The 11,656-nt window shown below is 38.4% G+C and overlaps 1 protein-coding gene and 1 long non-coding RNA gene across 2 annotated transcripts in view; one reads left to right on the forward strand and one right to left on the reverse strand.

Moving 5' to 3' along the window:
- The window catches only part of LOC139359368 (uncharacterized), an 83,790-nt gene extending 76,369 nt beyond the window's left edge, over window positions 1-7,421 (forward strand). Inside the window, exon 3 of the long non-coding RNA XR_011615284.1 lies at window positions 7,345-7,421. This is a non-coding gene — a long non-coding RNA (uncharacterized lncRNA). The remainder of the gene's footprint in view (window positions 1-7,344) is intronic.
- Window positions 1,732-7,885, reverse strand: LOC105472211 (keratin 26). Its single transcript, XM_071081968.1, has 8 exons — window positions 7,234-7,885; window positions 6,629-6,711; window positions 5,727-5,883; window positions 5,435-5,596; window positions 5,228-5,353; window positions 4,352-4,569; window positions 3,053-3,120; window positions 1,732-2,137 (listed from the first exon to the last, which is right to left on the reverse strand). Exons 1-8 carry the CDS (start codon window positions 7,672-7,674, stop codon window positions 1,986-1,988), a joined length of 1,407 nt encoding a protein of 468 aa, XP_070938069.1. The 5' UTR covers window positions 7,675-7,885; the 3' UTR covers window positions 1,732-1,985.
- Between the last annotated feature and the right edge of the window lie 3,771 nt (window positions 7,886-11,656).

Below are 11,656 nucleotides of genomic sequence, written 5' to 3' on the forward strand. Positions count from 1 at the left end.
ATAGAGCCTCTGAGTGACCTTACCAGTCAGAATGAGAGAGTAATGAAGCATAGTGACGGAAACTGTAGCAGAAGGGAGGGGGCATCTAGTAACCAGGACTTAATAAATATGGGGACAGAGAAGGGAGGTGCTGGGAGAGGAGCTGGAGGTGGGTAACTAGCAGATAGGAAAAGACTGTACACATACTGCAGGCATGCTGTAGGCTTTCTGTAGGGATGCTGTAGGTATCTGTAGGCATAATGTAGATATACTGCAGGCATACTGTAGGCATCTTTCAGCATACTGTAGGAATACTGTAGGCGTGCTATACACTGTAGAATGCAGCAGGCATACTGTAGGCATAGATACTTGAGGGATTTGTAGTCAGGTTACAAGCATGCTTGTTTCATGTTACAAGCAGGCCACTGCACTGAAAGCCATACTCCTGGCTTTCATTGTATCATTGATAGTCATGCACATAAAAGTCTGCCTGATTGTGGTCCCTCTTGGGTGGCAGTGGAATCTTAGTGTGAAAACAGTGAATTCCTATGCTTATTTTTGTTCTGATCAATGGAACTCAAATCACCATGGCAGAGAAGGAGATCTGGATTTGCATCTAAGCCCCGGTACACGTCAGCTGTGTAGCCCTGGAGAAATTCCTTAATCTCTGAGACTCTGCTGTCCTCATATATAATATAAAGATGATAAAACACCTACCTCATAAGCATTTATGAAAATTAAATTGGTTAATGCATGTAAAGTGAGTTAAAACACACTCAGTAAATTTAAGATATTGTCACTATAGTTCTGCAATTGAAAGTGCTTCTAAACAGACTTAATCTAACTCCATACCATTGAAATATAGCCTTTGTCATCATGGTTGGCACCATTCATCACAAGAAGACCCTGACAAAGGTAACTTTCAGCTGTATCTACCTCTCCAGAAAGCATCATTAGGCTAAGGTCAACTACCTTATGTGGAAGCAGGAAATAATGGTGACCAAGCTTATATCTGAGACTTGTAGAATGCAACCTCACAGGGTTTAGCACCCTGAAATGGTGCAGTTCAGTCTTCATGGGCCATTTTGAATCCCACATTGTCTGTATGCCAGTTGATTAAAACCCTTCAATGATGCTCTGCCATGCAAGTTGGAAATCTAGGTGGTTACAGAGGTCACTGCCTCATTCCACCCCAGCTAAAAAACACCTCTTTAGCCTAGAACTTTGCTGCTTTCCAATCCCAGCGGCACTTTCCAAAACAATTTAGTAAGGATGTCAGGCAGAATTTCGTGTGCAGGAGGATATGAGCAAGATTTAGAACCACCCCAGGCTTGAGTTCTAAATTTGCTTAGTCATCACCATGGTAGGGGCAGAGAGATGCATGTGCTGGAAAATGGAAAAATAGCTTTCCAGGTTCAGATTTTACAACAAACACTTGCTGATCACCCAGGCGAGGTATTGTAAGGGTAAACAAGTCCTAGTGATCAGTGGGTATTATCTCCTTATTTTATGTTCATAGACGCTCAAACCCAAAAAGATCAAGTTATTCACATGGTTAACCAGGGACAGATTTGGGACCAGACATTAGTGCTAGTGCTCTTGACACCTTATTCTGTTATTAATTGAGGTAACTGTGACTATGAAATGAAACACATTATTTTATTAGCAGGTCCTTAGTATTGTCACATTGGGATCAACTTTAGAAATTAATAAGAACCAGATATTTAAAAATAACTTGCAACAGAAGAATTTTTAATGAAATGTCAAAAAAGACCCCCAAAATAAAACAAAAATTAGGGACAGAGCAGGATTTTTCTTCTCTGGAAAAGGATTACATGCATAGAACGTGAGAAAAGGAAGAGAAGGAGAACAAATTCTAGCCCTTTTATCTTTAAGAACAGAAATGAATAATTCCCTTAGGTTATTTAATCAGTAGGGTTTTTGCAAAGGCAGGCTTTCTTTCTGTCTTTCTCTCCCTTTTTTTTTTTTTTAATAAGTTTTCCTCCTTATGGTGCTTTAGAAGGTACTCGTTGCTCTACTGTAATGTTGCTTATTTTAGAGGACTTTTCTTCAACTGAGTGAACTCTCAGTGAAAGGACACTGCCTATTTGATCCAGTTCCTCAACCACTGTTTTGACAATAGTTTCTTTTGCTGAGTCTGAAATAAAATAAATAAAACGTTAGTGGTCATTTTTTAACAGGTTGAAAAATATTTAGCCATAACAGGTATGCTTTTGTTTGTTTGTTTGTTTTTTGAGGAGTCTCACTCTGTCACCCAGGCTGGAGTGCAGTGACATGATCTTGGCTCACTGCAGCCTCTCCCTCCCAGGTTCAAGCGATTCTGCTGCCTCAGCCTCCCAAGTGGCTGGGATTACAGGCGCCTGCCACCACGCCTGGCTAATTTTTGTATTTTTAGTAGAGATGCAGTTTCACCCTGTTGACAAGGCTGGTCTCAAACTCCTGACCTCAAGTGATCCACCTGCCTTGGCCTCCCAAAATGCTGGGATTACAGGCATGAGCCACCGCACCTTTTAAAAAATGTTTGCTTTTTTAAAATGTTTTTTGCAAGTCTGCAGTAAATTGATATATAATACTGTGTTTGAAGTCAGTGTTTAGCAAGAACCAGGACTATCTCTCTTATATTTGCCACTGTTTTTAGAGCAATGGGTGTTTGAAAACATAAATTAAACATGAATTAAAACAATCTAAGTATCAGGCAGTAAAGGCTGGCTGCAAGTAATGTCTTCTTTTAAATACCAGCTTGCCCTATTTTTGTGGTTTAAGATAAGTAGCTCTTTTATCAAAGTATTGAAACTATGAAAGATAATACATTCCGGGTAAGAAATATGTTGTGGGATTAATTCCTCACTCAGTCATTTCATAATTTGACCACATCTGTTGTTCTACAGGAATATAAAATACAAATGTTAAGAACTATAATAATGACCCCTCATGCCTTTATTCACCACAAGTAAACTTAAAAACAAATTTTATTTAGTTAACAAATAAATAACTTAGTTAACACAATTGATGGAGTTTAAGGAGTTACACCAGGTAAGAAAACCATCTATACCTTTGCCTTGATTTCCAGAATTCACAGGCCTGCATCCTTTTGATTTGTAACATGTGGATTTGCTTTTTCTGTGAAGAGAAGAGTAAATTATTGCATTTTTTTCTTTCCTTAGTGAGCTTGTAAATACCTCTAAATTGGAAATAAGCATTTTGGAATTCTAGTTTCAACAAGATTCAAATTCCTCATATACTTAAGGGACACTAGTAAGCTTTTCATGACTTCAACATAGTGAAAGAAGAGATGAAATGGATGTTTATGAATAGAAATTTTCTCATGACCAGATATCACCTCTTTCATCTAGCAATGTTTCTCACTCTGACTTTTCAATCAGCTGGCCAATGAATGTGTTTGGAGTGCCTACCGTGAAGAAAGTGTTGCTGGGCTAGGTGCTGCAGAAAATATAGGACCAAAACACAGTTTTTACGGTTGGAAAAAATTATACACATGCTAAAAATTACCTATAACTTGAAAAGTGCTGTAAATTAAGTGAAAAGTGAGTGGTATAATGAGTGCTTTGTTCTGAGGAGGGAGCAATCACTGTTGGGTTCCTGTGAGAATAGGCTGCAGAAGGCTGATGGGCCTTGTAGTGTGCAAGACGTTACCTCCTCACTATGCGGCCATAGGCAAGCATTTAGTAATAGGCAGTGATTACCAGATACCTTTTCTGTGTATGCCACTGTCACAAATACCTTTTCTGTGTATGCTACGTAGGGAGACATTATGGTTAAGACTTGTTACAAGTATGGTTTTGGCGTTATCGCAATTTCACCAACGAGGAAACTGCATTTGAAAAGGTTAAACAATGCGCTTGTAATTCACCCAGTATTTGATTCACAGCTAGGGCTGCAATTCCAGGGCTGTTGCTATTGACTAAGAAACTATGGTGCTTCTCCAATTAATTCTTCCTATGTCTTCATCGCTCACCTTTAATACAAGGTACATGTGGGGTAACTAGTGAAGTGATAAGAAAAGAGAGTGAGTTATTTATAAGAAATGTGCTTACACACTAAATCACAGAAAGCAAGTTTCCCCTTGAATTGGAGTACTGGAATTGTTAAATATTCTATACTTAAATGACCTTTATATTATTATACATACAAATATTTTTACATACATAGAAATTTGATTTTCAAATTTCTGCATGTTTTTAATTTCACTTGGCTGCAATAATATACATTCCTGAGGATAAATATATGTGATCTCTAGGAAATTCTAGGATGCAATATTGGCATACCTATACTGTGAGAAAACCTAGTTGATGGGAGACTTTTTTTTTTTTTTCTGCAAGTTAATATTTACCTTTCTTCTCCATCTAGTAAGTTGCAATAAATTTCAATTTCTTTTTCTAAAAAGATTTTTACATCAAGAAGCTGTTCATACTCCAGCTTCTGGCCTTCTGTTTCTGTTCGAATCTGTTGCAGTTGTTCCTCCATCACCCCGATCTGATCCTGAATTTGCTGGAGTTGATTGCAGTAATTTTCTTCAGTCTCAGCCAAGGAGCATTCATAGGAATGTTTCTGAAAGACAAACAAAGCAAAGCTTCATTGTGTAAAAGAGAAATGGCATGGACATTTTACATTATTTTATTTACTTTTTTGAGATGGTATCTTGCTCTGTCACCCAGGCTGAGTGCAGTGGCACGATCTTGGCTCACTGCAACCTCTCTTCTTAGGTTCAAGTGATTCTCCTGCCTCAGCCTCCTGAGTATGTGGGATTACAGGTGCCCACCACCACACCCAGCTAATTTTAATATTTTTAGTAGAGATGGGGTTTCACCATGTTGGCCAGGCTGGTCTTGAACTCCTGACCTCAAGTGAGCCACCTGCCTTGGCCTCCCAAAGTGCTGGGATTACAGGCATGAGCCACTGTGCTTGACCAGCATGATCATATTTTAAATATTCTCAAGGTAGAAATAATTATTTGTATAAGGTCTGAATATTTTTAATTGAAAATCAACATTTGCAAGATTTTAAAAAAATTCCTCTATTGTAAAAAGGCATTTTTCAAGTTTTGGAATTGGTGAATTTAGGGACAGAATTCTTGATATTTAATATATTTTATACTTTTAGTCATATGTAAATGGTTATACGTACTTGGTGTTATATACATTTTTATATCTGTATTGACTTATACATATTCACACATAGATTCAATTCAATGGTGATTCCTACATACCACAGCCATGAGGGACTGAAGTTCTATTTCCAGGGTTTGCAGGTTGCGTTTCACTTCGGTCAGCTCATTTCTGGCTGCTGTGGCTGCTCCCTCATCATTGGAAATCTGTTGTTGCAGCGTTGCACTCTGAAGTGTAGTTGTCGAAAGGGTTAGTGACCGGCCTGATTGTCTCCTGAGCAAGCCCTTTGTAATTTGCCATAGACCTACCCTCTCGTTGAACCAGGCTTCAGCATCTTTGCAGTTCTGCTCAGCCAAGGCCTCATACTCAGCCCTCATGTTGTTTAACAGGAGAGTTAGGTCCACTCCTGGGGTTGCATTCATCTCCACGTTCACATTCCCCCCAGCTGTACACTGCAAGACTTCCATCTCCTAGAAAAGGGATTGGTATTCATCCTCAGTGGAGGATTTTGATTGATGTTCATGCCCTGCTATGAAATGAACAGTGGACTTGAAGAAGGAAATTAGACACTATATGAAGCCACTCTGCAGGCTTCCTTACCTCCTCGTGATTTTTTTTGAGGTAGGTCAATTCCTCACTGAGGGTCTCACATTGTATCTCCAGGTCGGTTGTACAGAGGGTCAGCTCATCCAACACTCTGCGAAGACCACTGGTGTCAGCCTCAACACTGTGGTGCAGAGCCAGCTCATTTTCATACCTGAAAGATTAGTAAGGCACCTGGGAGTTGTCATCATAGGCAGGTGCAAAGCACAACTTTTAAAGGCATTTCATATGCTGAAAGACATGATGTTCTCTACATGCTTCTGAAGCTTCTTGCAATGGCAAACTGCTAAAATGGTTTGAGATACCTAACAATTCATGAATTGTATTTTGGGGATGTTATTTCTTCAGAGTTGATTTTTGTCATCCAATGCGCTTAACAATTAAATACAATATTGCTAGATTTTAGATTTAAAAAAATGTAATAGCTCTTTTTTGTTGTTGTTTGCTTTTGAGATAGTCTCACTCTGTCACCCAGGCTGAAGTGCAGTGGCCCCATCTCAGCTCACTCAACCTCCGCCTTCCAGGTTCAAGTGGATTCTCATGTCTCAGCCTCCCGAGTAGCTGGGATTACAGGAGTGCGCCACCATGCCTGACTATGTTTTTGTGTGTATACTTTTAGTAGAGACGGGGTCTTCCCATGTTGGCCAGGCTGGTCTTGAACTCCTGACCTCAAGTGATCCGCCTGTCTTGGCCTCCCAAGGTGCTGGGGTTACAGGCATGAGCTACTGTATCCAACCATGATAGCTCTTTTTATAAGGGTGTATTTAATTCAATATCTTTATTTATCTAGTCTGGCTTTAGAAAAACATTTTGGTTTTCAAAGCAAAATATATATTCCTTAATCCAACTGTAATATTTTAACTTTTATTCATATAATTAATTAGTTTGTTTTCACCTACTTCAGCCTGAAGTCATCTGCGGTCAGTCTGGCATTGTCATTTTGTAGAACAATGCTGGCGTTGCAGGTGGTTGCAGAAATAATCTAAATAGGGAAGATTATGAAAAATGTTGATTACCAAAAGTCAAAGGAGGCTCCAGATTTCAGTGTGATTTTATATCTTCTTAATCTGTCAAACATCTGTTTTAGTATCTTTTTTCTATGTTAAAGAAATCTGGATTTTCTTCAGATAATAAGCATCCAGAGCTTAAGTGCCACATAGGTACTTTTATTACTTTTGATAAAAGTTTGTATGATGAAACTTAAGTGCCACATAGGTACTTTTATTACTTTTGATAAAAATGGTATGAGCTAAGATATATTTGTAGAAAAACAAAGTGATATATTTGTAGAAAAACAAAGTGAATATATCTGTTTTGAAATGATTTCTTTTTCATTATTTAATTCTACAAGATTTTATTGCCAGGTACTGCACTTAGCACTGGAAATACCGAGTGAACAAATCCTGTATCACATAAATTTGTTAAACACATTTTATATTTTCTCTTCTTTAAATTATCCAGACACAAAGTCTGTAGTAAAAGTATGCAAATCCCTATTTCTTACCTGCCTTTTAAGATCTTCAATGACTGAGAAGTATCTGCTATAGTCATGATTGTGTCCCCGGAAAGAGCCAGGCTCACATTTCTCATACCAGCCCTTGATCTTCTGCTCCAGGTCTGCGTTGGCCTCCTCCAGAGCACGCACATGGTCCAGGTAGGATGCCAGGCGGTCATTGAGATTCTGCATGGTCACCTTTTCATTCCCAGAGAGGAGGCTGTGCTCATTGCCAAGAAAACCAGTACAGGCACCACTTCCCAACCCTCCACCACTACTGCAGAAGCTTCCTCCAGAAGAGATGCCCCCAAGAGTACAAGAAAAGCTGCTTCCTGCTCCCGACCCAACACACACATTTCCAGCCACAAAGCCTGTTCCTCCACCGGACAGCCTACCAGACCCAGTTCGCGAGCAGATCCGCCTGGATCCACCAGAAAGTCGAAAAGACATGGCGGCAGCACAGACGGGCAACCCCTTGCCAAAGAGAGGAGCAAAGCCAGAGTTCACCTTCCACACACGTTAGCTCCCTTGGCCTTTTATAGGATTCACTGGGTCATTTCAGTCTTGACTATGCCAGTCTGTAATAAAATTTACTTGCATCCTAATTGTTGTTTTTCACAATTGGGTGATTTTTAACAGCGTCCAGTCTGTAGGTGGAAAGGTGCCCCAAGGATATTTTTTATATATAAAAATGGTGCCAGGTGAAGTAAAACTAAATCATAGCCTCAAAGGCCAAAATTAAATATGACTAAATATGCATCTTTTTGACCACTGGACTATTAATAGAATCTAGAGTCTCCCCGTCACATATAACAAAGAATTAATAATTCCAATGAGAAATGTCTCCTACTTTTGTCCTGTTAATGCTCATAGAGTATTTCTAGTATTCCCACTTCGTTGAGTGCCTCCTTTCTTCCTTTCTTTGTTTCTTTTATTTTTCTTTTTTCCTTTTTTTAAGAGATGTGGTCTCGCTATGTTTCCCAGGCTGGTCTTGAACTCCTGGCCTCCAGTGATCCTCAGCCTCGGATCCTCAGCCTCACCCAGCTCAGCCTCCTGTAGCCAGCATTACAGGTGTAAGCCACTGCACTGGGTGTCTGGGTGTGTGTTTTCTTTCTTCCTGACACCAGAGAATCTCAGCATCTATTGATCTTTTGGTAGTGGGAGATTTTAAAAGAAATCTACCATTTCTTGAATTGAGAACTGAAGTAACAGAAATCCTGCAGTCTTGCTTATTATTAATTTCAATATAATTCATGAATATGTCATCGTGGTGGAGAATTATTTTGATTGAGATTTCTTGGTTCAGTCCAGGCAGGAGTAGGATATCAATTCAACTAAGAGTCTCCAAATTGTTCACTTCCCTACCCCTAAATAGTGTTTACTGTCTTTTAGTTTAAATGTATGTATTTAAGACATTAGGAATTATTTTGAGAAGTGAGCATCATATTGATTAGCAAGGAGTAAAATATATAAGGAGGGAGGTATTTTCATCATTACCTAGAAAACCAGTACTTATGGTACCCTAGAGAGAAGATAAGTTATCACAGGGAAGTACTCTTTATTCTCTTGCCTTGATGCCCTGGAAAGTTATCCAGGGTTGGATCATTTCCCTACTGGGCAAATGAAAATAATAGTATCGAACAGTCTCAAATGAATGTTGAGCAGTTCCAATCATGAATGACTGTAAGACAGTTTGAAAGGCACAAACATTTTTAAATGTTAATTGTTTAAATTATTATAATAAAGTGGACATATCAGACAGGGTAAAGTCTCTATCACCCATAATGATACAAATTGATTGGTTAACTAATTATGGGTTTAGTTTTGAAACAGTAATTTTTTTCTGAATGATATTTTTCAATGTTGTGGATACTGAATACTTTGGAAAACATCCAACATTATTGTCACTAAAACGTATATAACATTTAGTGGACTGCATGGATTTTCTAAATCAAAAATATTTAAAAATAAATAATAAATACAAAGCTATAACTGGACCATCAGCTTAGGTTTAAAACAGTGCATAATAACCTAGATACAGTTCCTATTTAGAGACTTTTTACTGATTTTGTTGTGACCTGGTCAAATTTTTAATCTTTTGCTCATTTTTCCCAGAAATAAAACAAGAAAAACAGAGAACATTGTCAGTTTAATGGTTTATAAAGCTTGAGTTTCTTAGATGAGTTATTATGAGATTTCAAAGTATTATTAACATAATCTATTTATCTCTAGATACTTTACAAATACAAATTATCTTTTGTGAAATAAGTTAAACACATATTATTAGGACCATTTCGGAGATGAGTTGTCTCTGAAGCTAAGTGACCACAAAGCATTTCCGTATCAAAGCAGGACTGGAATGCATGATGCTTAACTCCCTCTTGAAACGTTGTCACCTATTTACTCATGTGAGTAGGTCCCTTAAGTTATTTTAATCATAGATTTTCCTCTAAACTAATACTTATTTTTAAAATGTAGGTATGCTCTAGTTCTTTCTGGAAGTGGAGGATAGATTTAACAAATTCTCTGGACCACTTCAGTCTATACATTTTTTCCCTGAGATGGATTATTTTATTCATGGCAAAAAAGTGGTATTTGGATGTATATAATTGATCATTTCTTAATAATCTACTAGGTAGTAGAACATTACATGATGTGCATACGTATTTTAGGTATTCAAAATGAATCGAATTAAGCTTTATGCAGTATTGCTGTCTCCTTATTTCAGGATAAAGTTTTTCATTACATTATCTTATTCTGATGATCATATGCTAATTTTCCCCCAATAGATTTATTGTTTAGTTTCAAGTACGCTGTTGTTTAAAATTCACATTCTATATTTCTGTTAGATAACCGTTTTTCTTGAACTTGAATGAGGTTTGTTTTGTCACTAGATTCCTAGTTTTTGGTTTTGTTTTGTTTTTGTTTTTTTTTCTGAGAATCAGATTCTGGTATACTAAGTCCTTCCACAAAATGGCTTCCCTCGTTTGGTTTGGGAAGAAGGAGATACTGATGTCTCTGCTAATGTCAGACCGACTGGAATGAGCATGCACGTAGTTTATCCCTTCTCTTGCTAGAAGGAAAGTAGAGTCATAAGGTTCTCACTAGCATGGTATTATGTCGTGGTGAGCACCAGACTCTGAGCCATTCTGTGTGGTTTACACATTTCAGCACTTCCTGTTATAAGCTGTGTGATCTTAGGCAAATTACTCAACCAGTCTCTGCCTCAGTTTCCTTATCTGTAAAACGAGGACGATAACAGTACCTACCTCATAGGGTTGTCGTGAGGAATAAATGATGCTTAGAACAGAGTCTAGCACCTAGTAAGTGCTGGTTATCAATTGTTATTGACTCTTCCTGGAAGTCATATTTAAAGGTCTTGAATATCGGCCTGGTTTTAGCAGAAAGAATTTATTCCCTGAGTTATGGTGAGTTGGTGGTCAGGCGTCTCAAATACTGTGAAATCTGAGCTAAGTATTCAGTGGCTGACGCCTGTAATCCCAGCACTTTGGGAGGCCGATGCAGGCGGATCACGAGGTCAGGGGATGGAGACCATCCTGGCTAACACAGTGAAACCCCGTCTCTACTGAAAATACAAAAAAATTAGCTGGGCCTGGTGGTGGACGCCTGTAACCCCAGCTACTCGGGAAGCTGAGGCAGGAGAATGGCGTGAACCGGAAGGCGGAGCTTGCAGTGAGCCAAGATGGCGCCACTGCACTCCAGCCTGGACAACAGAGTGAGACTAACTCAAAAAAAAAAATAAATTAATTAAAGACTTTTTAGTATTACGGTTTACTCTTAAGTGTTGTACATTCTACAGGTTTGGAAAATGTATAATGACATGTATCCATTCTTATGGTATTATCCAGAGTATTTTCACAGCCTTAAAAATCCTCTGTGTTCTGCCTGTTCATCCCTCTCCTTCAATTTCTAGCAGCCACTGATCTTTTTACTATCTCCATAGTTTCGCCTTGTACAGAATGTCATATAGTTGGGGTCATACAGTATGCAGCCTTTTCAGAGTGGCTTCTTTCACTTAGTAATATACATTTAAGTTTCCTCTGTGTCTTTTCATGGCTTGATAGCTCATCGCTTTTTAGCACTGAATAACATTCTATTGTCTAGTTGTACCACAGTTTATTTATCCATTCGCCTACTCAAGGACATCTTAGTTGCTTCCAAGTTTTGCCATTATGAATAAAGCTGCTCTAAACATCTGTGCGCAGGTTTTTGTATGAATGTAAGTTTTCAACTCTTACGTGGTAGGATGTTTCCTTTTCCTAATTTTGATATGAGTGTATATGATGCGAGGACTGGTTAATTAAAAAGTTAAGTGAGAGGGTATCTGCCTTACATTCACCTAGGTATTACTACATGATTGTGGGAAACAGAGGAGGAAAGACGGCTCGAAAGTGACTATGTTTCAACTGGA

This window comes from Macaca nemestrina, chromosome 17 (assembly GCF_043159975.1).
Source record: "Macaca nemestrina isolate mMacNem1 chromosome 17, mMacNem.hap1, whole genome shotgun sequence".
Taxonomy (NCBI): domain Eukaryota; kingdom Metazoa; phylum Chordata; class Mammalia; order Primates; family Cercopithecidae; genus Macaca; species Macaca nemestrina.